The sequence below is a fragment of the Coccinella septempunctata genome, chromosome 2 (assembly GCF_907165205.1).
Source record: "Coccinella septempunctata chromosome 2, icCocSept1.1, whole genome shotgun sequence".
Lineage (NCBI taxonomy): Eukaryota > Metazoa > Arthropoda > Insecta > Coleoptera > Coccinellidae > Coccinella > Coccinella septempunctata.
Window position 1 is genome coordinate 11,448,648 of NC_058190.1, and position 26,365 is coordinate 11,475,012.

Below are 26,365 nucleotides of genomic sequence, written 5' to 3' on the forward strand. Positions count from 1 at the left end.
ATATGAAAAAAGGTATGAGGTATATGAGTTATGAACACTATAGAATTTTATCGTTGTTGTATATGAGCGGAGTTCATTCATTGATTGCTGCTTTTACTTCAACAAAAAAAAATGAACAACAATGACATCTTTTGCATGCACAACCAGGATATTATTACTAATATTATAACAAGAATACATATCACATCAAGTCTTCTTCGAGAAATCACGAGACCTATCTATATTAATCAAAGAGGATCTATGGTTTACTTCAAAATGCTTTATTGTTCAAACGATCGCACCAAATTGGACAATTCTTTTTTTGTTGTGTTTATTATTGTTAGGGCAAGGTTTATATAACAAAATATTCCCAAAAAGAATTGTACAGAACAGAAAAAAAGGCATTCCTTTTTCTTACGACCAATCGAGCAATCATAGAGTACTTATAGGTTTGCCGGGTCAGCTAGTATCACTATAAATAGGAAATAGTGTTTGTATTAGTTCAATAAGCATTCAACACACTAAAGACTTTCGCATCAAACTGCTAGTATCTACAAGCTCATTTATATTGTGTTCATTATCTATTCCACACAATTTTTTTTTTCAATATTCATAATCATTAAAGATTTCAAGTGCTCATCACTCATGATATTTCTGAGACTGTTTTTTATATATTTCAAAATTGAAAAACTTCGCTCACATGATACTTGTGTAACTGGCAAAGTTAAAATATACTTATAAATAATATATAAAAAAGGTTAGGCATTTTGATACATATTATATTTCAATATAATCAAATAACAACAGTATACACAGTTTTTACAATAATTTCCTCTACTCTTACGGCATATACTCTTTGGGTTCTCATTGTCTTCATTCTCAATTGGATGCTCGAATTCGACACATTTTCGGATGAGTCTTGAAGGGTCATTTTATAAACGTTCCAATTGCTAACAAAATTATATAATTCCTCCCTAATTTTAGAAGGAGTGGCATCTGTTCGATATATAAATTAAACCCCTGTTAGGTATACCATTACTTTGCAAATCATTGAAAGATCTGCACATATCAAGAATTTATACGGCAGAAAATATTTTAATGGATCATTACTATTCAACAGCTCTTTGGCCAAGCCAATAGTCCTCTTCATTGACACAATAAAACCTTGACAAATTGTCTTTCTACTATGATGAATTACATCTATGCCATCGATTTTCAAAGTTTTCATATAGTCGATGCTCTCTTCGAAAACTTCCTCAAAATATCTAAGTGAAGTGAAGTCTGATAGCAGTTTGATAACCTCACTCGATTGGATTCCTTGCATTTAGCATATCGAATATTCTATTAATAGTTCGGATGAATTGAACCGTAGCAGAACTATATTTAAATTGAGACACTTCACATTTGCTATCTAAAAATTCTATAGCATCTGCTACTCGACCGATTATAGTTTGTGTCGCTAGTTTTACATTCATGATTTTATTTTTATAATTCGCATGCTGTGAAGAGAGGCAATTAGCTAGCTTCAGACCTTCACTGCTTTGAAACTTTTCTAATTCTTTTATATATTCCCAAGAAATATTACCTTTCGGAGAATGCAAATTCTTCTCCGCAAAAGTGTTCCGGGCAAACTTCTCCATATGACATAGATCTAAACTACAATACACATTTATATTGGCATCAGAAAAATGCTTGAATGCTACAATCAGATACAATATAATGAACAGAATTGAGATTTGAAATTTGAAAATAAAAACTGTAATCTCACAATGATAATATACGAAAAAAGAAAGCATAATTTTGAAATCACCTTTATAAAATTGAATTTAGAAATGAATAAATTGATGTATTAATAAACCAAATACGATATTTTATAGAATAAATTGTTGCATACAGATTGCAATTTTTTTTAATGATTTTCATTTTTCTTGCGAAATACCTGAAAGCCTACAAGAAATGGATATTATAATAGGAAGAAGATGGAAATGATAGAAATAGTTCAGCTTTTTTAACATACCATTTCAGAAAACGTTTGACCGGATTACATGAACAATTTTTATTTTTTTATGGGTGTAGATCATACCAATCACGGTTAGCAATTTCCCTTTTCTATGAAGCTTTAGATTTGGTAATGATATTGGTTGATGATCAATATCTGATTTTGTTCCTTATTCAAATAATCGAATTTGAATTAGAATGGATCAGCATGTCCAACGGAAAAGGAACATTTTATTTTTCCTAAAACACCATCTTCTCCGACTAGACCATCAAGGGTAGTACCAAGAAATGAATATTTCGGGTGAATTAATAGTCCTTATTTCCTCACTTCAGTGCCAGTTTCTTTCATACATGAATCAACGAATGTTGCAGTTCCCTTTTGCTCAAAATACTCTATATTATACCTGTAAACGAGATAGTATTCCTTATTTTACATAAATGCGACCGAAATAGGAGCTTGTTACTCTCCTTTTCCTCTCTTGACGCCCGCCATAAACTGCTCTGGTGCTCTGATGTTCTGATGTACTATTTACACTCAACTGCCTCCTTTCTTCGGCCGTCAACTCCAAAGTTTTCAAGAAATTTCCAGTTTTGGACTGCATTTTTATCTTCATTTTTCCGTGCTTTATTTTATGTCTTCGGGTGGATTGAATGAATTATTTCTCATTTCGCAATAATTGCCTTCAGATGCAAAATGTTTCAAAAATCTTGCATTGAAGTGTGAACCCTGTTTCTCGGTCTAAGGCACCATGATTCTTGGGATGTTTTCTCATCATAATCGTTTTTGGTGAGACGAGATCTCTCAAGTTTTGAAACAGCCTCAACTTTCAAATTCAAATTATCCACCATTAGTTTTCTGATGAAATGAGTGCATTTAAGATCCTCTCCCTTCATTTTTATTCTTCAATTGAGAAAATTAATTTTCTACTATGGAGTTGCTCAAAGGAGTAGCCATTTTCAAAAGAAGGCAACCCCATAATGGAAAAAACGGCATATATTTTCTTATTATCAATTCTAGGAATTTTGGATTATACCATTATTGCCGATGTTTTTTTTTCAGAATATCCGGGATATGACTTTCGACATTCAACTGAATATTCTTATATCTTTTATAAAAAGGACTGTTATTATAAAAGATATCCGATTCTTCGTTATCATCGTTTGTTATTGATTCTTGATCAATTTCTTCCGTGACGAATGTCTTCTGGGATAGGAGGTTTAGCAAATATAATTTGGCCCTTTGCACTTCTGGTTTTTTCTTCTTGATGGCTAATAGAATTACATATAATTTGTTTCATATAGCGTTCCAGGTTCGCTAAATTGTCTATTCGCTGTTCACTCAATACAGATAACTGTATGAGAGACACTTGTTTTATGTATTCATGATGATCTGATTGCATTTCTATTGAATCAATCAGATCATCCTTAAACCTGTCTAAATGAGAAAGAGCCTCTAACATTATTTGCCTTCGAGTACAGTCGGATGCGATACTCTGTAGTTTTTTTTTCTCTCTCACAAGTTTTTTCTTGAGGAAATCCATCTCTCGCATCCTGTGATGGAACTGTTCAAATACCTTCTGTGATAATAATCTCGCGAAGAGCTGTAAACTGAAACCATTTTAGTTTCAAGGAATATAAATATTTGGAACCCCTTGCATCCATAATTATTTTGTTTGAACTGAGCATTAATTATATAAGCATTCCTCCTTTCAGAATATTTCACATATTTGAATATAATGCAACAAACGTTGTTCACATTTTTTTCATCCGGTTTTTCATATATAGCCCTTTTTTTCCGCTTGGAAATAAAAATTCCCATAGTTGAGGTTATATTGGAAGTATGCCTCCATAAAGGAACAAAGAGTTTTTTTTCTCAATGGGCGTATCTGAAAACATTTGTTCGTTATGCTAAATTGTGAGCATTCGTAGTTAAAACTTGAGAATTATCACCGATACCTGATAGGCTGAGAATTTCTTCATGAATTCTTATTTCATTTGGCGTAATGTCGTGTTTCAACTTCTCCTCGGCCTCGGGATTTTGCTCATCACATTCTTTGGGGACATCGGAAGTTGGGGAGCAATTATTTATTTATTATTCTATGTAATTAGAACTAGCAAAACCGCTAGTTCTCAACGGTTGTGAACTGTACAGTGCAAGCGCAAATGGATTTTCACTAACCTAAAATAAAATTGCGCTTGCTCTGTACCGTTCACAACCGTTGCAAACCACTCTACGAACCTATTCCTTCAATTCGATGGAGCAATTATCAATATCGAAACAATAATCTTTTTTTATAGTCTTCTAGATATTTCAGGAAATTACTAAGTACAATGAGGTTTTAGTTTCGGTACTACTATAAGAGTTAAGAAAACAAAATTTTCTACTTTTTATATTTACTATCGCCAAACAGAAATGGGGTGCGAACTTGACAGATCAACCTTAGCCGAGTAATTTTGAAGTATTCGAAATGCCAACATATCCTACCTAAACTCTACATTTGAAAAGATGGTTCCTACTTGAACCATATAAAAATATTCTAGTTGCTGATAAGGTCGAAAAAATTTGTTATTCATTTTTGTTTGTATTAAATATAATTAAACAAATATCTACTATAAAGTTGGACAACTAATTCTTTCCTCACAATATATCAAAATCCTCGGAATTAATTTTATTTGTATCACATTCAAAATGAGAAAAAGGAAATCTAATATTTTCTTGCGATACCACCATTTAAAAAAGGTGGGATTTTTAACTGATCTCGAGAGATATGGCAGCATAATGAAATTAAAAAAAAATTCAATTTTGTATACATATCACTCTAACATTGAGCATCTCTAAGTATTCGTTCTATTTTGATACCTTGGAAGGTCCAAATAACGAGATAACACCAATTCCTGTTAGTTATTTCTAGGAGACTTTGTATTTGGAAGTAAAAAAGGTGTGTTCTAGATAACGATTGCGTTTTAATTTTGAAAACTTTTGAAATTGTCTCATTCGGGTGTAAAAGTATACATCAATATGGACATTTTACTTCTATCAAACTGTGATCATCCACTAATACATCAGGAGAACCGAACCAGTAATAAATTGATATGTTGGATGGACGATCAAACCTGAATGAGTGCATTCAGTATAAGTTGCTTTTCACACGCATTAACAGCTCGTTTTTCAAAATCTATACCATGCTTTATTTTATAGCAACATTGGACTGAAAGTCAATCGGATCTTGCATTTCTTTAAAAATATTTAATAAAGTAGTATCCTACCAAAATTAGATGCCGTCACACATATTTTTCGCTCTTCAAACCAAGTAGGTTTCTCTTTGCTTTTTTGTATTTTCTTCGATACTTCTCAAAGTGTTGTAAGATTTCATATAATTTATTTCGTAGTAATATTTACAAAGATACTCTTGATTCATCCCAGAGGAAAGGCTATTTTCATCGACAAAAAATTTACAAAAAAAATTACCATTGAATGTTGTTTCCGAATCACCAATACATATAACATGTACCTTACCATCGCACTTTATCGCATTGAACCCATTCGGCTTCGAATTCAAGCATTCCCTCTTTACAATAAATACCAAGATCGGATTTGATTGTATCGCTCCAAAATGATTGGGAATTTTTAAGCAGACGTTCCTAGAAAATTAATATGCATTACTTTGTTTTTCTTTTTCCAAATTTCTTGTGAATTTCTTTTTGATTTACAGCCTCAGTGAATCTAACTTTTCTTATGTTTTTAGAACTCTCCTTATGAACGAATGTAACATATTTTCTAATTTTTCTAATAATTCTACTACTTTTTTGGCGCATAACTCTGTTTGCTAAGGTATTTTTAAGTACGCCAAACCATCTCTCAACCGGACCATTGCTCAGCACCTCTTTATTATTCAACAATATTCCGCTCCAGAGGGGTGAAAATGGAATGTAATGATTTAAGAAATACTGAAAGAACTCACAATTTTTATATTCATTTTCGCAGGAATTTCCCTGATTGGAGTTCAATGGTACAGATTTTATAATTTCGTTCATATATTGACAGTATATGGTTGTTTTAAAATTTCCTAATTCAATTTGGTCTAATTTGGCACTTGTTTTACTTACATCTTCTACAATGGCGGCTTCTGCGCAACTTTATAGTTCTAATAATTTTCTGAAGGCATTTTTAGAATCTGAATTATTTATGATGTATAAATTTTTGAACCAAGCACAGAAAATTTTCCCATCATTTATATTATATGCCATGCCTATAATTTCTTTCATATATTTTCGTTATTTATGATCTTGATTAGGAGTACCAACATCCCGAGCCATTAATTTGAACATATGGAAACAGCATAGGTGCAGTTGTATCTTATTCGATGGTGAAGCTTAATTATTAGAAACAAATTGGAACGTCAAATTCCAATACTAAATTTAAGAATTTAGAGCTATCGAAACTGCATTCAACAGCGCAAAGCTGAAGTGTGTTACGACTTATTAAAAGCGGGCCATTTTTTATGAGGGCTGTATTCGGGTTCGGCTTTCTGACAGTCCGAGAATTGTTCTAGGACTGCGCAAAACTGTTGCGCCCTAGTATTAAATCCTCTGCGCAGTTCTAGAACCATTCTCGGACCGTCCGAAAGCCGAACCCGAATACATCTGAGACATCATGTTGACATGACACCATCTCTACAACAGGACGCAAGTCTTCCAGAATTTCGAATTTTAATGACCCCAGCATAATAATAGACCCTATTACCCGTATTGCTGGGACGGCGAACTACACTTGCAGTTCAATCCAGATGTAAGTTTGATGCCGAACTCAATGCTATCAATTCTAATTGTTCTTTACTATAAATATAAATATGGAATGGGACTCCTACACATTGGATATAATTTGGATGCTCATTATGCATTTCCATCATATCAATTACATCGTTTAAATGCCTATCATTTTTTGCTAGGGCTTCAGAACGTACTTTTCTATAAGCGGAATCTGATTTAACATCACCTAAATTTTTCTTTCGCAATGAGTCTTCATCCAAATTTATTATACATCATTTTGTCGTTGTTCTAAAGCCTTAACATTTAACATGTTCTGCTTTTGTCTCGTAAAGTTTTCGTTTCCTTGGGCAACATTTCTTTCACTTTTTATTAGATTTAACATGAACAAAATCTGGCGAAAACGTAAAAAAATCGGAACTTTTTTCTTTTTTTGTCCTTGAGCAGGTTCCGGATGTATCTTTCATCGATTCATCAAGTTCAGAAGAAGTCTTTTTGAAGAGAATGACGGAGCCTCATTTTCATTTTTTAGTAATGATTGAATAGATTCGTTCGAATTCGATAAATTACTCAAAATGGGCGTGAAAGATTTATGCTTTCGTTAAGTAGATTATTTTCTTCCAATATATTCGAACCAATATTTTTAAATATTTCAATGTTCCTTACAACGAAATTTCCAGGGAAATTAATTTCATAAATATGTGGCAAGGATGCCATGAAAAGGTCAGTAGTAGGAATTTGGTCTTGCAAAAGGTGCAAAAGGGTAGTTGCTGGTGGCGCATGGGTATACTCCACAACAGCAGCAGCGACAGTTAGATCAGCTGTGAGACGTCTTGAAGATGTCAAGGATATATAGTTGATAAATAAATATTCCTTCGTGAAAAATAATACAGCTTCCTACGACTCTTCGAATTGTTTTTGAAACCGAACGCTGTAACGAAATTGCACTTCGTACATAAAAGGAGGATTTTCACAAGAAAACACTGTCTTCAGGGATGAAGATATCAGTATGTAAATTTATTTTAATTCTGAGATAAAGCGAGCAATTTTACATGTGCATATGCATACAGATACTCAATCAGGAGTTCAAAAAAGCAGAGGATTGCAAACGGTCATGAGATGCAATTTACGTATCAAAGGACCCCGCACACTTACTTAGGAAAAGCGGGTCCAGTGAATTTTCCCCATTTTTACATATTATATTTATATGAACCCTAAGAATAATATATCAGATTTTCACGGAGGTCTTACATCCGGTTTGTTCTATAGGGCGTTCCAAAGTTGCAGCTACGGAAAAATGAATCTTTAAATTTTGATGATAATTCTTCTAATTTTCAGAATTTCATCATGATGCCATGGGTTCTGAATAACAAGATATCATAGATATCCAAACATCAACCACCACGTTAAGTTTCGTTATACAGGCTGTTTCATGAAGCTGTATAAGTAACTGAATGTAACTTTGTTAGTGACTTTGGGATCACCCTGAGTTTTTCAAAATATGATACCATGATGTATGTCCACCTCTGTAGGAAGTTTCATTAATGTACAAAGAACAGTTGCAACATTATTCAGGTTTAAATTCGGATTTCATTCAATTTTTTTTTTTAACTTATCTGTAGTTGAGATTACTGTCAATTATTTGATTTTTTATGAATTCTGTAGGCTACTCTGTGACCTTTCAAAGTGACGTTTTGTGGTATTGTTTAAACGGTTGGTTAGCTTTCCTTCTGTTGAGTAGTTTTCAGTTGGGTTTTTTTTTATCGTTGCGACTATTATTGGTATAAAGTTATAGAAAGTTAATGCGAAAAGACAGCAATGAATGCGCGAAATAGATATGCATGTTTCCTATGTGAACATGAGTTTCCATTGAAAAACCTCAGACGAATAGATAGAGAAGATGATGTAGATAAGAGAAATCTGGCTGTTTTGAAGCGTGAAGTATTAGAATTACCGGTAGTTCAAGTAACCCAATTAACGAGATTGTGCATTAATTGTTTGAAAGAGATAACTGAAGAAATCAACGACATAAATGATGATTCTACAGTACCAGTTAAATTAAATACTTTGTGTCAAACTCCAAGTCATGCGTGCTTCATTTGCAATGGAGACGGTGGTGATCTAGAATTTGCAGACACCACATGAATGAGGATCTTTTTATACCTCGTCCTCTCCTCGTTGGTTTACGATACACCAAGAAATACATTAGAATGAACGGAATTCAAATCTCTACATTTCTACATAAAATGCGCGAATGCCATGGAGAAGCCCTTAAATGGAGGTATCATGACGAGAAGGATTTTACTGATGAGGAATTCAAAGCCCTTTGTCCAATTACAAAAGACGAATTTCTTGATTTGTTCAGACAGTGTTTGCCAGTTCCCGAAGATGAAACTAAATCAAGGCACATTTCTAAGAAAGATCTTCTCACTTTTCTTTGCAAAATAAAACAAGGATTGTCAGATGATTTCTTAAGCGTTATTTTTAATTATAAGAGTCGACAGTCTGTTAGCCTAGCAATAGCAAATGTGAGACAATCCTTATAGCCACATTTGTTCCCAATAATCTTGGATTTGGGGCCATCAGCAGAGAAACTTTTATTAACGAGCATGTAACCGAGTTTGCAAATAGTCTTTACAATCCTAATCCCGCTGAACCAAAAGTAATTGCTTATATTGACGGTACATACAGTTATATTCAAAAAAGTAGCAACTTTCAAGTACTGAGGCAATCCTACAGTACCCACAAAGGGCGGCATTTAATAAAACCTGCCTTAATTGTGGCTCCAGATGGTTACATTTTAGCTGTGCAGGGTCCCTATTTTGCAGATGGAAAAAACAACGATGCTGCTATGTTACGAAACGAATTTATGCAGGATATAGAAGGCATTAGAGGATGGTTTGAAGATAATGATATTCTGATAGTTGACCGGGGTTATCGAGATGCTTTGCCTTTATTGGAGAATTGCACACAGAATGCCACCATTAATACAAAGGGGTGCCCATCAGCTGTCCACCGAAGAAGCAAATGAGTCGAGATTAATTACAAAAACACGATGGATAGTTGAATCGCGCAATTCTTTAAATTTTTCGCTAATGTTGTTTCGGGGTGACTCAGGGTGGTCCCAAAGTCACTAACAAAGTTACATTCAGTTACTTATACAGCTTCATGAAACAGCCTGTATAACTAAACTTAACGTGGTGGTTGATGTTTGGATATCTATGATATCTTGTTATTCAGAACCCAAAGCATCATGATGAAATTCTGAAAATTAGAAGAATTATCATCAAAATTTAAAGATTCATTTTTCCGTAGCTGCAACTTTGGAACGCCCTATAGAACAAACCGGATGTAAGACCTCCGTGAAAATCTGATATATTATTCTTAGGGTTCATATAAATATAATATGTAAAAATGGGGAAAATTCACTGGACCCGCTTTTCCTAAGTAAGTGTGCGGGGTCCTTTATGGTATTTAATCTGCTGCTCTTTACAAAATATCAGAAAGAGAACCCAGAGTAGGGGTATGATCTTGTCAAGTTTGTCTAATGACAGATTCATTTCTGTGTGAAATATTCTGAATCTTGATCCCAGGATACCAAATGCATTCTTAACTACTCTTCGTGCTCTGAAAAGACCATAATTGAATATGCGTTTGTCGTGATCCAAATTGAGGTGGCATAAGGTTTGATGGAATTCTCAGCAAATGCCTCATCTCCAATGAATACAAAATTCAAATTTCCGATACTTGTGAATGTGGTAAATTCAGCTCTTCCCTCTTTCCAATTTATCATAAAAAGAAGTATTTTCTATTACACCCCCATCCGAGTTTCTTCCAGTATGAACGTCCCCAGAAAACGACTCGTGAGTGGTACCCATAACACTTGGCTTGGCAGAAGTGCAATTTGATATCGAATGCTATATTTGAGTTGATTATGATAATTCGCATATAATCATGGTCAAGTTCCAAATCAACTAAAACGCAAAGAAGAAAATTTTCTTCTTTCTGGAAGTACATCTTTCCTTCGGAATATTTAGTGTTATTTCTTTATGGTAGGACAACAATCTTTTTCGCATGAGTCTGACAATACGACTACATTTCTGTAGTTTGCTTGTTGTCATTAAAAGATTCTTCACACCGAAAACCAATTCTCAACAGGTGCATTACTCATTCTTTTCAATTCATTCTGTCCAATGAACAGACCTGTCCATAATGGCAAACAGGTCATATATTTCTTGAGAACTAGCTCTGCGAAAATTGGATTATAATATTTGTTATTTGTTTCTCCATAATCTTTACTTAAACCTTTTTCTAATTTCGATGAAATTTTTTTTTAAATGTTTATAAAATCCACTGCTTTCGTAAAGCGATATATCCTCCTTTTCAGAATCATTTCCTCTGCAGAATTCAGAAGAATTTTCGATTTCATCTTTAGTATTATGGCATTGTCGACAAATTGCTAGTAAATTTTCCATTGCTCTTTGAACAAATATACTATTTATAATAACTATTTAATAAGTACTATATTCAAATTTATAAACCATTTCTCGATTGATTCGAAAGTCTTCATGTTAATACAAGCTGCAATAGTTTCTCTCAGAAATTTGCGGTTGTTTTCATCTGTTTCATTGTCATCAATATCTTTTGAAACCATTTTCATGAAGTGATTGCAGCATAAATTTATAATGATTTTATTTTTCATTATATCGTTGTTACTGGATATCAAAATTTCGAATGTACCTACAACTCAAATATTCTTTCAATGTCATGTTGTTCGAAAATATTAGCGTTGCATTAATGATTGCGAAACTAAAGTCAGTCACTAGTCTAGGCCATTTTTTTTTTCTGCTGTATCGCAAATGACTTGAATTTCGCTAGCCATGAACCAATTGAAGTGGTATCGTGATGGCAACTAAACATTTCAAAAATTGGGCACACTCTATTATTGAATGATGTGACGATTACGCCTGCATAACAAAATATTCTTTTTTTAACGAATTTTGGTTTTCTTATGACATTTCCTGTGGAATACAAATTAAAAATATCTTCACCTTCATTTCTCAATAAAATATCGAGTTGTTCGGAACTGAATATATAAACATGGAAAGGCTGACCAACACTCTTTATGTATCCCTCATTGTCACGTTGCATAAGACACATATCATACAGATCATCTTTATCCCTATCATTATGACCTAATGCTTCCGATCTCACTTTTCTCAATACCGAATCCGATTTTATATTTTGCAAATTACCAGAATTTATCAATTCCGAACCACTGTTTTTTATTCTTTGTTCCCTAGATTTAGAAGCTTTAATCGATAGTAGCTCCTTCTTGGCTATTTTCCTATCATCACCTTTCAAATAGGAAGTAACTGATTCCAAGTGATTATAATTTGTCACGGAACAATATACCTACTGAAACATTATGATCACAATGCATTTAACAAAATCGATCCACTATGAGTACATAGGTATTACATTTTTTATGAGCACAATATGCATACCTATATTCGTAGAGAATGTGTTTTCTTAACATATCTTTCATGTTAAATATTCAAGCTGCATATATTGTTGATCATTTTGAACTTATTCGTCATAATATAAGTCCATCGGCCTTTCAATAACATCTTATTTCGAAACATAGTCTCAAATTCCTCCGACGATAGTTTGAATTCTCCTAAATAATTTTTGCATGAGGCAAAAGGTGGGGGATGAGGTCAGAATTTTTCAAGTTAATCTTATTTTGGGCTTATATATTTAGTCGAGTTAGTGAAAATAAGATGGTGTGTGGGAATAAAGGTATAAATTAGTAACTCATTTTTTCTTCTCTTGATCTTTCAAGATATAGAAAAATTGTTATCAGTAAAAGAATGAAGTCATTATTTAAATTTATTTTCTAAAAAATTGACCAATTTTTCATGGCTATCAGCCAATCTTCCGGTTGTTTCTGACAACCTAGCTATGTTGTCTGAAATGCATCTCAACACCTCCAGCGTTTCTTGGTGCATTAACTGCATCGAATCCCAAGTTGAATTCCTGCTTCCACCATTTCCTGAATTGTCCACTCTACTCCTTTTCCTGGGGGTTTCGGACACCTCAGTCTCCCCAATCAGTGGGGTTAATGGAGGTGGGAGTAGAGATGGAGATACTTTAATTTTAATTCCAGATGCCTCTGACCTACTATTCCCCATGGGTTTTGTAGGACGTTGTTCCTCCGGCATGGTCACTTCAAGAGGAAGTATGGAATGGTCCTCCGTTATGGTATTTCCAACGGGCTAAAAATAATATCAAATGGTTGTACTACTAAATACTTTTGTGAAGGACAATTTTACAACAGAAACAAGAAAGGTTCAAACATGTTAAATACTTACAGCTCCCAGTTCCTGTTGGCTGTGTCCATACACAGATGCATTTCCAATTAACTGGAGAAGCCTCTTTTCATTTCCATTAAGTGGAGGCAAAGACGGACCGCCACCACCAGTTTGAGATCGCTTCCTATTTATGGCGGCTGCCTTTGCCCTCAATTTCGATTTCCAGTCTGCCATGGATTGCAATAACAAATAGTAATTTACATACTATGGTTCAAATAAATAACTAACGGATAGTACGATATGCATTATGTAGGTACCGTTACCTGGATCTTTAGTGATTAGGATGAATATAGTTGATATATTTCATTATAAATCCACTCAAGTAGTAAAGCCAATCTAGTTTAAAAAAGATTTACATACATTTTGCCATTTCTTCATTGGTTTTTGCTGGAAGCTCAGACTATTTAGAATGGTGGTTGCTTCTTTCCACAACTCATCATATTTTTTTTACCATTTACAGCGTCGAATTTCTTCGTCAATATTTCTGGATTATGCTCCAGAAATACCGACCACTGCTGCTGATTTGTTTTTACCCTTCGGACCATGGTTTCTGAAACATTTAAAAAATTGGAGTATACATACAATATAGAGTTCTTTACATTACCTTCACGATTGGAAAGATTCTAAAGAAAGAAATATTGAAGAAAATTCGTATCTAGATTGAACACAGTATTATTAACCTTTTTCGAAAAGGATCATATTCGCAAATTGCCTTTAGGATATTATTCAAGAGGCATAGATTAATATTCAAGAAATATTCTTCACTTAGTTGGCAGTAGAAATATATGGATGAACTAAGTAACATAATTGTATACTTATAACAATTTTATTAAATTTGAAATTAAATTCTAATAACACAAACAGAGGGAGCGTTAATTTTGAATTTTTTACTTTGACAATTGACATATTACGAAATACATGTGACCAAATCCAACCAATCATAATAGCCTGAATCGTGAACGTTATCATAACGCGTTCCAAAACTTATTGTTTCGCTTGGACTTCGGGTTTTTCGTTCGGCTGTCACGACTTTTGTCGAATGCTCTTACAGAATACCAATCCGACGAAAATGATCGCTTCGCTTCGATATCGTTTCGTTTTGGGCTTACAGAATCGCCCGACAGGACATACAACAGTTCTGAATTGGGTAGGGTTCAGGAGGTTGTAAAAAGGTTTGGACTCAGATACAAGGGCATCCGGCCTTAGTTTTAGACTTAGATACAAGGGCATCCGGCCTAAAGTTCGACTCGGATACAACGGCATCCGGCCTCAGATTTCGACGCAAATACAACGGCATCCGGCCTTCGGGATACTAGGAAGGGCAAAATCCACAAAAGTTGTATGTTTGTCCAGTAACACAAATATGAATTATTTCCGCTCTTGGCTATCACGTTCAAATATGTCAAGTATTGACCAACTCAAAAAAATGATAATAATGAAAGAAAAGGAAAAATGATTATTAATGGTCCTTAATGCAATTACAGTATTTACCCTGTTGGTCGTACCTAAGTGATCGAATCAATGGCTTGGCTTGGGGACGCTTCAGCTACATTTACAAGTATCCATAAGATTGGCACAAAAAAATATGCGGAAATTAAGAAATTAATACCATGAATATTACATAACGTAAGCGCATTCATAATAAAACAAGTTGATTATAATTACTAGCCCTCAAATCATAACTTGTATCGAATTGGAAGCCAAAGTAATAGCGTCTAAAATGGCGTCTAGCGTCCTTATGACGTGTTCAAAGAAAGAAAGACTCAGAAAGTACGTTATTATCTAGAATAAGGAAAATGAGTCATATTTATTGTGTGTGAAGCACATAAAATAGAAACGAACGATATTGACCCTCGAATAATTAACGGAATATATACCTTAACAATGAATATTAATAGAATGCATTAAGTACCCAAAATCGCACATCAATGAAACCTTCAAATTAGTAAAACAAGAAACGGTAATAATGAAATGCGTGGTAACTTACATATGAAATTCACAGAACAAAATGAAGAAAAAATAAGCTTTGTCTTACGCAAAATTCATTCTAGAGAAAAACTAATAGGGAAAACTGGTTTAACTCGTTTCAAGAAAGGACGCTTAATGAATTACTCATTAGGGATTTCTTGGCTCTCAGATCTCAAGTAATTAAAAAAGAGCATCTTCAAGGGCCTGCGCCATCTCCCCTTTCAACTCGACAACTCGTATAGAAAACCCTCTCTAAGATTTCATTTCGTCTTTGATCGAGTCCACTAGAGGGCAGTATTTATGGCAATAATGAAAAAAAACAGTCCCTTCTAATAATTGCCGGTAATACAAAATTGTTCAACTACTCCGAAAAGTGCTTCTTTATTACCAATGATAATGACCCATTAATAACAGTCATCCTAATGAGCCAACAGCTGCTAGTTAAACGTTCGACTTTACATTAAACAATACGCACGCATTGAATTATTCACTTTTCCGAGCTCCCTCTGTGAATTCGCCATAAAAAGCTATTTTGGCTAGTCGTGTGTGGTGCATCCTCAGAATGCGGCCGCTCCATCTGAGTCGGGCCCCCGTTACTTGAGTCTCAATTGTTATACAACTCGCGCGTTGCAAGACTTCCGCATTCGACACTTTGTGGAACCATCTGATGTGCATTATTTGTCTTAGATGACGTTGTTGCGTTTGTTCAAGCTGTTTAATATGTCGCCTGTAGGGCGTCCAGCTTTCGCTTTGTAAACATATTTTTCAATATCGGGAAATGGTTCGAACAATTCGCAACCCATAGTTGCTCACACATCTTCAGTAGAAATGGTGGAAATTGGTGTGAAAATATAATATTGAAAATTCCAGAGCCCAAAATCTATCGGGAACTGAAAAACTAGCGATCACCTGAAGTAAGGCTCATTTTTCAATTGATAATATTAATTTGATCTGATGAGATGAATTTGATACTTGTTCCGTTGCTAGCAATATGTTTTGCAAACTCAAAAAGATTTGGCTGTTTTCTTTTATGTTCGCAACATTTTTTTTTTAATTTCACTCAATTATAATTATTCAAGTAGCTGTGCATTTCAAACTTGAGGACTTCTCTGTCTCGTCGTATATGTATGTACATGTAATTGCTTGAATCTCCGAATCTCAATTCCTCTACTTTGGTTATGACATGCCAAAAATATAAGATGACAGAATCGAGAAACTCCTGAGAATCAGTTTCGCATTTACTAAGAAGTCCTAACCTCTTATTGAAATTCATCTCCATCCAGGCGTTCGATACTCAAATATGTAGGAATGTCATCCCATGCGTAAAAAAGTTAGATTTACTATGAACATTTCCGATTCTGTATTCTCGAACTATGAAATATCAAAATATTCCTCCAAGATTCAGAGGCACTGCTTGCAATGGTATTTAGGGATCATGTTCCTACAGGTTCTAGTTCCTATAAATTCGAGAATCGATTCCTTGAACTGAACTACTACTTGTGCAAAACTTTTTGCTTATATATTTTGAATCCCTTGAATCAAAATTCCTTATATAAAGTTTTCGATTTGATTTTTGTTGAAATACCAAATGAAATATTTTTGATGAAGCCATAAATTAGGATCGGATTTCTAAGAAATCAATCATTGGTCTTGGACTATTAGTATGGATAGTTATAGATGTAACTTGTTTCATTTTTTTAATTTTTGGAACTACCCCATGCAGAATACTTATGGTACATGGTACTGACCGAGAAAATGGTTCTATATTCGTCAATGGTATATAAAAAAGCTCCTTTATCACGAGGCAAAGACAGAAACTTACCACTTGAATTACTATTGATGGCTTCTAAGTGCTTCACTGTGAAGAGAGAAGATGACTTGGCTCTTTCAAAATTATGAAGTCTCAAGAACCATCTCGAAAGTAATAGTGGAGGGGGGTTTCAATTTGAAGAAATACCGACACAAAACGATCAATGAAGAAATATTTCTTCTTCTGAAAAGCAACTACTAGTTGGTCGACCGTTAAAGTATCCTGCATGGTTTGGTTTTGCCATGACAACTAAAATACTTCAGTTGTACTCTGATTTTGCCAAGGAATTTATTCGAAAATATTTGAATACTTGCACATATTTTACAATAATGCTGTATGTTTGCACATTTACGTTGTTGTTCGAGACACAAGCTATTCTCGACAAGATTTTCCTATGCTGATCCGACTCTATTTTATGGTTATTTTATTTCGAATTTTTGGGACGCAAGATATAAGTAGGTATATGTATATATATGGATGGGATTGAGAATATGCCTATACCGATGCAACAACCGATTTTGATCACTAAGGGATTCAAAATTTTTTAAGTTATAAGGGCATTTTGTATGTGCTGCGAAATTGATTCTTTTTCTGCGTTTTTCACTAAAAGGCAATCTGTTTGAAGAGGCGCTGGATCTGATGAAGTGGATTCATGGAGCATTGAGTAAATAATAGGTGCCAATTATCGAGTACCAAGCATCAAAAATGTTACCATTTATGCAGACCAAATTAATGATTGGAAACCGGATGCAATATTCTGTTGCGAAGTGTTGCGAGACATCAGAATCAACACCGCTTGCAACACTTTTTATGAGAAAAAAATTGATGCGCAACTTCACGCAACAAAATCTTACATCCGGTGAGTTTTCGGCCTAAGCAGGAGCATATTTCCAGATCAAGCCGTTTGAAAGAACACTCAGTTTTGGCCAAGAAGGCATAGAAAGAAAGCGCAATTCATACCACCTGTTGGAAGGGTAATGATGAAGTCGGCTTAATAATGATAGCTACGCCACTGCGCGCTAATGTGGCGTAGCATCTGGCTACACCCAAGTGACTCCTAGATGCCTCCTCTCTATGTCTTCTTAGTTTTGGTAGAAGTAAGGTTGAGTTCTATAGCCGGATTGGCCCAATCCACGATTAAATATACAAGGTTTTTACATATGATTGTAACATCGCATTGGACTTTCAATTAATTACATTTTCCTGCCCACTACATTCTCATTATTGATTCTCTTCTTGAAATATCAAGAATGTCCAGAAAATGTGAAAATAATTGAAATCTGTCGAATGAAAATATTTCGACTCCCACTGCGATGTCACAATCATCCAGAAGAACCCCAGAGTTTAGCACAATAATAATATGGCTTTCATTCAAAATTTTCCTCGCTTGATTTCTTTTTGTGGCTGCATAAATAATTTCATTGCAATTAACATATTCAACTCTTAGCTTATTGATAATTAGTACCTGTCATTTGCGGCTCCATAACTCCACACAAAAATGGTTATTCTGAACGTAAAAATGTATCCTGAGTGGAAATGCAAGCAATGTTTGATAAATGAAAGCTCTGTATTTGATGTTGAATTGTGTTCAAAAATATTTTCAAGATAAATTCTGTGTGGCTCGTCGCTAGTTCAATGTTATGAAAGCTTGACATCGCTATTGACAACGATTTGCGGTTCAAACTATGCCATAATCTGCTTTCAATATTCACGAAATATTTGCAAACTTTTTTGCGTGTGACGTCACCGTTGAAACACCAAAATGCGTATTTTTCAAAACCTTCGAAATATTTTTGAAAAACGTTCACGCCAAAATACAGCTCAGGTTCATTTCACTTTCACAAAATAATCTGATATAAACCATTACATTGTCATACATATATTATGTTACATCGTATTATTGAGAATTACCTCAAACGGCTGAATTTTCACAGATACTTAAATATCATTTCAATTGAATAATTTTCTGTTATTCATGAATTTCAGCGTAATTTTGGCATATATCGCTAAGAAAATCTTTGCAATAAATGAACAATTGAATCGTCGATAGGGATGGGTCGTCGACGAATTTCTCGTTAACTTAACTAGACCGTTATTTTCCGTTGATCAACTAGTTGAATTCGTCAACTAGTTGACGCATCAACTACGTCAATTGTGTAGTAGTGGACTAGACGCTTGAACTTGAAACGGTGTTAACCGATCAACGATATACCGCTAGACTAGACTACTAGTTAGTGGTTATGCCATATTCGCTTGATCGTCGCTTAACATTTCACACGAAGTTTTTTACACTTTTATTCGATTCAAATAGAACTCGTATCATTTTATCAAGTCAATATCAATATGTTATAGGTACTAGAATTTTCGTATTGTTGAGATTGATACTACCATTGAACTGCTTGTATATTAATATTATCAAGATATCAAATATGATTTGTAATTTGTTGCTGTTATATGAGTTATAACGATTTTTCAGTGGGATAGCAGCAATCTTCAATTAAATCGTGTTATTGTAAGTAGTTCTCCTGATGAAGAGATAATAAATTTATATTATTAATATATATTATTATTCATTTGAAATCGGTCAACAAAAATAAATCAATTTTTTCTCGACTTCACTTTTGACAATTATATGAAACGCATCGTTTGATTCGTCTACCTATATCGATATGCAAAATGGATGATTATTGCAATATCAATAAAGATTTAGAAAGATAAGGGAATTGCATTTGTGAGAGTTTCTGAAAAAAGTACCTATCAGCATTGCTTGAATGCACAGAAGATATTTTCGGATGGAATGAAAAATGAATGTACAGAGTGCTCAGGAAAGAATGGCTGAATTTTCTCTTGCATCTCTTCGCATAAAAATAAGGCACTCGAGGTACAAAAGATATGATATTTATGAAAAAAAAATATTAAACATTTTTTACATTTAACATTCGTGTACAGTACTATTTACAATTTGTCGAGAAAAAAATAAAAATTGGCGACATTTAGGAAGAACTCTGCTGAAAGGCTGCAAAACGTTCTTCAAGAGAATTGACATTCTTCAACAGCCTGTTCGTATCCACTCCTGGACATAGGCCTCCCCTTGAATTTTCCAATTTACTCGATCTTGAGCCAATTGGTGAATTGATGAATTGACATTAAGGAATATAATTTGTTCCTCTTTACTAGTCGTCAATCTTGTGCGCCTTGCATATAGATGCAAGGCGCAAGGTGCAAGATAATAATATCAGACCAGTTTTTGCGAATATCCGCTCGCATGGAACGGAGGTACACAATATTGCACCTTGATTCAATAATTTTCTTCAAATTTGGGTAGACATACTGGTGTTGTCTCCACCATCCTTGAGGACTTGTGAAATTGCCCTGGGCAAGTATTGTCCATACCATCTTATCAAATATATTCCAGGGACTTAGGTCATCTTGGTTTATATAGGGAACTCCAGTGACGGAGGAGGGGTGACAGTCGCCATTTCTTCAGCTTCCGCAATCATTCCAGCAACTAGCTTTCTTATTTTTTCTTTAGTTTTCAGCGCTTCATTGTGGTCCGAAAATCCGTGGATCTTGAAAGGAGGGTCCAAAAACGTATTTATCGAAAAAGTTGCACTTCGCTCTATACATTTAAATCGCTCTTCCAATCCCGACTTCAGAGGAAGTGCCGTTTCTCTCGATCCCTGTAGTAAGTCCTTTCTTGCCAAGAGCCTTTGGCATGCTTCTTTTAAGCAACGGGTTACTATAATTATAGTGCTACCCGTTGCATACTTTTCGCCACTCATCGACCTAGTGTAAGCTGACCAAATTATCCCCAGTTCAATGACTGACGGACCTGGTGATTGTGTATATATTTATACATATATACAGGGCGACTCTTTGAATCGTAAAAATATTTTAACAGTAGATTCTTGAGGTGAAAAGAAACACTGTACCATTTTTTTTTTCCGATTCAGCGCTGATAAATATATAGAGCCATTTTAGTTTTCATAATGAGCTGTGCCACTCCTGGTAAAACAAAATAACCACATCTGTGGATCTTTTAAAAAGAGTTGCATTAGGTCAAAGTAACAAATTTTTCGAATTCCATACATATTTTTTATTTTCGAACGTCAAATTACTCGGAAACTATATTTCGAAATTCATTTCTTTCGATAAAACCGTTTGGGAGAATTATAAAAATAACATTTTCTTATGTTTTTCAACAACCTGTCTCTTTCAAACCCAGCCGATTCGAAAAAAGTGGTAAGGCAAAAAAAAGTTTTTCTTGGACCTCAAGAATCTAATGTAAAATATTTGTACGAGTCAAATACTCACCCTGTATATGCTATGGTGTATATACGTATGGTGTTAAAAAATAATAATTTATTGTAAACAGAGACATAATTGAACTTTATAACAGCACAAAAACGAAAATATAATAAAATTAATACAATGGTTGTGAACTACACTGTGAAATGAGATTAAGGCTTCAGGTGTTGCTAGAGAAGCTTCTTCATCCTCAAAATTTGAATGTCTGAAATATTTGGTAAGGGAGAAAAACGCTGCTGCTTTAACCATTTTTTTTTATGTTTGTAACTTGAAACATGCCGTACAATATCCCTTCTTTTTCCAAATGCAGTGCTTAATTGACCCAAACACTTCGTACATTAGAGTTCAGAATCAAGTTTTGTTTTTTTAAGGAATGGAAATTCTTTTGAAAGATCTTCCGTAAATTTGCACTTTTTTTTTATTATCCATCTCGAATATTCTTGAGAAAAATACAGAATTGAATTGAAGATTTTGACGGACGTTTTCCAGTGACGGACTTCTTGAACGATTGACGGAATGTCCCTCACAATGACGGACGTCTGGTCACCTTAACTTAGTGATATCTTCAAACGGACTCAAAATTTGACACAATTCATTATATTATATTCATTATAATATATATTATAGCGTCCAATCTTCTGTCGTTATCATTGGCAAACTTCGGTCCGCGAAAGCTAACGTGGACCTTATGGCTTTCTCCAACTCGATGAATCTCTTCAACATGAAGAATGTTGAGTTCCACCTTGTATACACCGCTTGGATCACACGCTTCGGTTCTTGTCCCTGTTGGATTTGATATTTTTGTAGCCATTCCGAAGATAAAGTGCTCTTCTTCACGTGACCCACAATTCGCTCCACCTTTTCAATTTCCGGCTTTACAATTTGAAGAGCGCTTTCTACAATTGAGTTAAGGCTATGAGCATAACAGCCAAAATGCTTCCACCCCAACTCCTCCCTTACCGCCTTGGCAATATTTGCAGCATTATCAGTGACCATGAAATTTACTTTACTTCTGAGATCATACTCATCTACCAAGGTGCCAATTTCTCTGGCGATATTCTCAGAAGTATGATTGCCGGGAAACTGGCAACATCCCAATAAAACTGTTTTCCTTTCTAGATTTTTATTGAAATAATGGCCTGTGAGGGCTAGGTAGCTCTCAGTTTTCAATGAGGTCCACATGTCAGCAGTCAGGCATATGCACTGGACCTCTGTCGATAACTGAATCTTGATTTTCTCATGCAACTTCAAATATGTTTCTGGCATAATAGAATTCGATAATGTTTTTCTAGTGGGCAGTTGGTAAACAGGTATCCACCGGCAGAATTTTCTGGAAGCCCTTTCCTTTACAATGGAGAATGGATGGAAGCTGTCTGTGCACAAATCAAGCAAATCAAGGTTGATTTATTTCTTTTTGCTCATTTGAAATTTTCTTGTTCAAATAGAAATCCATTAATTTGTGGAGTTTATTCGGTCTTTGGTCTTCATCACCAACAGCACATGTAATTGGTCCTGGATTCTGGTTAGCGTTACTAGTAGTACTAGTACTTGGAATACTAGGATCCACTTAATATGAACACTGCGGTGTACTACGAGTTTCGGTTAGTGACGACAATGAGGAAAATACAGTCACATGTTTCCTTTTCAAGTGGCTTTTTAAATTAGCCGTTGTAGACTTATACGACAATTTATCTTTGCATAAATTGCATATAGCTTTTCCCGAAGAATCGTCTTTCGTGAAATGATGCCACAATTCACTACGTCCAGACATATATACTTTATATAATGAAGTGGATTAGTAATCTTTGTTCTTGAACTGTTATGTTTCTTTATATTGACTTGTTATTATACATATTAAAAATCGTTGGTATAGAGGTTTCTTATGTTCCCGTTGTAAACCATGTAGAATAAATAACTGTTATTTATTTCCATATAAAATGTTGAAAAAAATATTTCAGGATTGACATATGATGTCCTATTCATGAATTTATCTACGGACCTACCTGTCATTTTAACAGTATCTTCAAACCTTAACCTTTGAACTTCCTAAGTTTAAGCCTCAATAGTCCGGGCAATGAAATCTGCCCGGACTACTGAAGTACTACTTACTGTATAATATAAAATCGTCTTCGCTGCCAAAAAATAAAGTGCCTCGTGACTCTGAAGAAATGCTTTTGAATAAGGCAGAGAATAATTTTGGGTACGATATAAAAAGCACCAGACGAAATTTACTGAATTATCGAAATAATTATTCGCCATCTTCAAAAAAAAAAGATGGAATATGCCTGAACAAAGAGTACAGGACTAATGTCTAACCATTTCAGGTTAGACAAATTGAAATTTAAATTTTTAGTAGGTAAATTAGGGCAGAGAGAAAGGTATTATTAAGGAAAATCGAATACCGTTAATTGCTTTTATTGCTTAACTCTCTAACTCAGTCTCATTTCTTCTGTATGAGGCGGCGCCTCCGTCTGCTCTTCAGGCGCCTCTGTCTGCTCTTCAGGCGCCTCCGTCTGCTCTTCAGGCGCCTCCGTCTGCTCTTCAGGCGCCTCCGTCTGCTCTTCAGGCGCCTCCGTCTGCTCTTCAGGCGCCTCCGTCTGCTCTTCAGGCGCCTCCGACTGCTGTTCAGGCGCTGCAGGCGCCGGCGCTGGCGTCTGTTGTAGAGTAGTTGGGGGAGGTACTCCTCTACTTCCTCTTCCCCTCCCTCTTCCTCTTCCTCTCCCCCTTCTACCCCTGCCACCCTCTCCAACTCAGTCTCATTTCTTCTGTATGAGGCGGCGCCTCCGTCTGCTCTTCAGGCGCCTCCGTCTGCTCTTCAGGCGCCTCCGTCTGCTCTTCAGGCGCCTCCGTCTGCTCTTCAGGCGCCTCCGACTGCTGTTCAGGCGCTGCAGGCGCCGGCGCTGGCGTCTGTTGTAGAGTAGTTGGGGGAGGTACTCCTCTACTTCCTCTTCCCCTCCCTCTTCCTCTTCCTCTCCCCCTTCTACCCCTGCCACCCTCTCCAACTCAGTCTCATTTCTTCTGTATGAGGCGGCGCCTCCGTCTGCTCTTCAGGCGCCTCCGTCTGCTCTTCAGGCGCCTCCGTCTGCTCTTCAGGCGCCTCCGTCTGCTCTTCAGGCGCCTCCGACTGCTGTTCAGGCGCTGCAGGCGCCGGCGCTGGCGTCTGTTGTAGAGTAGTTGGGGGAGGTACTCCTCTACTTCCTCTTCCCCTCCCTCTTCCTCTTCCTCTCCCCCTTCTACCCCTGCCACCCTCTCCAACTCAGTCTCATTTCTTCTGTATGAGGCGGCGCCTCCGTCTGCTCTTCAGGCGCCTCCGTCTGCTCTTCAGGCGCCTCCGTCTGCTCTTCAGGCGCCTCCGTCTGCTCTTCAGGCGCCTCCGTCTGCTCTTCAGGCGCCTCCGTCTGCTCTTCAGGCGCCTCCGTCTGCTCTTCAGGCGCCTCCGTCTGCTCTTCAGGCGCCTCCGTCTGCTCTTCAGGCGCCTCCGACTGCTGTTCAGGCGCTGCAGGCGCCGGCGCTGGCGTCTGTTGTAGAGTAGTTGGGGGAGGTACTCCTCTACTTCCTCTTCCCCTCCCTCTTCCTCTTCCTCTCCCCCTTCTACCCCTGCCACCCCTCCAACGCCTTCTGTTACTCTGCTGAAACAAACAATTCATATATTATGTTCAATTTTCTTACTATCTAGTTTAAAGTATGAATTTATTCGATAATACAAATTAGAAACATTTCCAGATTTTTTCAGTTTTAAAATTATAGTCGTAGTAAAAATAATACATATATAGAATATTCTCATTTTATATTGTTGTACGTTCGAGTAGATATTTAGAAATAAATCAACTCTTTTCTGAACTTCTTTATACCCTACTTGTACTTACAAACATCAGCTGCTGCATTACACGAAGAAATTCAATCACCTGCAATAAAAATTGGAGTACATTAATTGGAGAAATTGTATCAATTAGATTCAATCAATGAACTTGAAAATGTTTACAACGCTAAAATCATCATGAAATAAGTCTGCTAGAATGGTGTGATCAGATTCTGGATAAATATTGTATTAGCGGTTTGGTTCTGCTAGTTCAACGGTAAAGCTAGCAGAACCCTCTTTTTCAAAAACACATTTTAAGGAAAATCCGCAGTAGATTCGAATGAGAGCCTAAAATTATTATAAATGGTTGGCTGATAAATTAGCCTAAAATAAAAGCACAAAAAAAATTCAAAAGTGGTTCCGCAAGCTTAACGGGGGAAAACAGGCGAGAAAGTATCGCCGTGAATGAGGGCCTTGAATTTGAGAAATAAATTTTCTGATTGATAGAAGAATAGATGTTAAGATAATGCTTAATATTCATTACCACTTACCCTGTCAGGCATGATGAAGGAGGAACAGAATCTAAATCTAACGCAAACTCAGTGATGGGAATATTGGGAATGGGAACCTAAGCCTAGATTGTCTATGACCTAGGCGAGCGAAAATTCGGTAGGAGGGGAGGTAAACTTTCGGTAGATTTTTATGGTGCAGTGCAGTATTTCAAGTAGAGGAGAGTTCCTTTGAATTGGACAGCCCATGAACCAGTGTAACATAATTATCAGATTGTAACATAATTTTTCGAAAAAATAGAGTTGACCAATAAAGTGTAACATAATCGATAATTGTAACATAATTTAGAGAGTTGAATGACAATTAATATTTGTCATATTTTCTGTTTATCAAAAGTTCGGCAACAGATATCAGGCGCTTCGGCTATTGAAATTATTTTAGTTCTAAGAGAATTCTCTAATGCAGGGGAATCCCAGAATTGATTGAAATACTAAGCGTTAAGGTCGAACTTCCAAGTTTACTTCCTTCGGCGCTGTGCGCCGCCACACCTACAGAATTTTGAATAGATCTACGGAATTCAGACGGTAGTTACCGTCTCAATTCCGTAGAATCTCCGATTTTGTTCGATATTCTGCGGAATCATTATGAAATTATTTTAAGATGGTATTCCTCTCTTTATTGCTGTCAAGTCTTTGAAAAGATGAAATTTGTTTATCTTTTGCGCTACCCATCAGCAGGTAGTTGGAATTTTTCGCAGTTTCGCCGAGTGGGCCTTGTCATAAAAACCATCTGCTACCAATGTACGCCCCTTCTACATCACTCGAGCAGTACTTTTTCTATTACATAACATTT

At 35.7% G+C, this 26,365-nt stretch overlaps 1 protein-coding gene across 2 annotated transcripts; it reads right to left on the reverse strand.

Moving 5' to 3' along the window:
- Window positions 1-12,623: 12,623 nt before the first annotated feature.
- Window positions 12,624-26,365, reverse strand: LOC123308204 (phosphatidylglycerol--prolipoprotein diacylglyceryl transferase-like). 2 transcript variants are annotated; one of them, XM_044890781.1, is made up of 4 exons: window positions 25,555-26,365; window positions 25,071-25,109; window positions 23,607-24,833; window positions 12,624-13,668 (listed from the first exon to the last, which is right to left on the reverse strand). In XM_044890781.1, the coding sequence occupies exons 1-3, from the start codon at window positions 25,564-25,566 to the stop codon at window positions 24,438-24,440; spliced, it is 447 nt and encodes a 148-aa protein (XP_044746716.1). In that variant the 5' UTR covers window positions 25,567-26,365; the 3' UTR covers window positions 12,624-13,668; window positions 23,607-24,437. The 2 variants fall into 2 exon arrangements, with proteins under 2 accessions (XP_044746716.1, XP_044746715.1); XM_044890780.1 differs by lacking the exons at window positions 25,071-25,109; window positions 25,555-26,365 and having other exon boundaries at window positions 12,624-13,022; window positions 13,119-13,668; window positions 23,607-24,417.

Excerpts from the sequence above, each read along its gene's own strand:
- LOC123308204 (XM_044890780.1), bottom strand. The coding sequence starts at position 13,292 with ATGGCAGACTGGAAATCGAAATTGAGGGCAAAGGCAGCCGCCATAAAT. Across the intron at positions 13,023-13,118 it reads GCCAACAGGAACTGGGAGCT|CCCGTTGGAAATACCATAAC; the intron begins GTAAGTATTTAA and ends TATTATTTTTAG.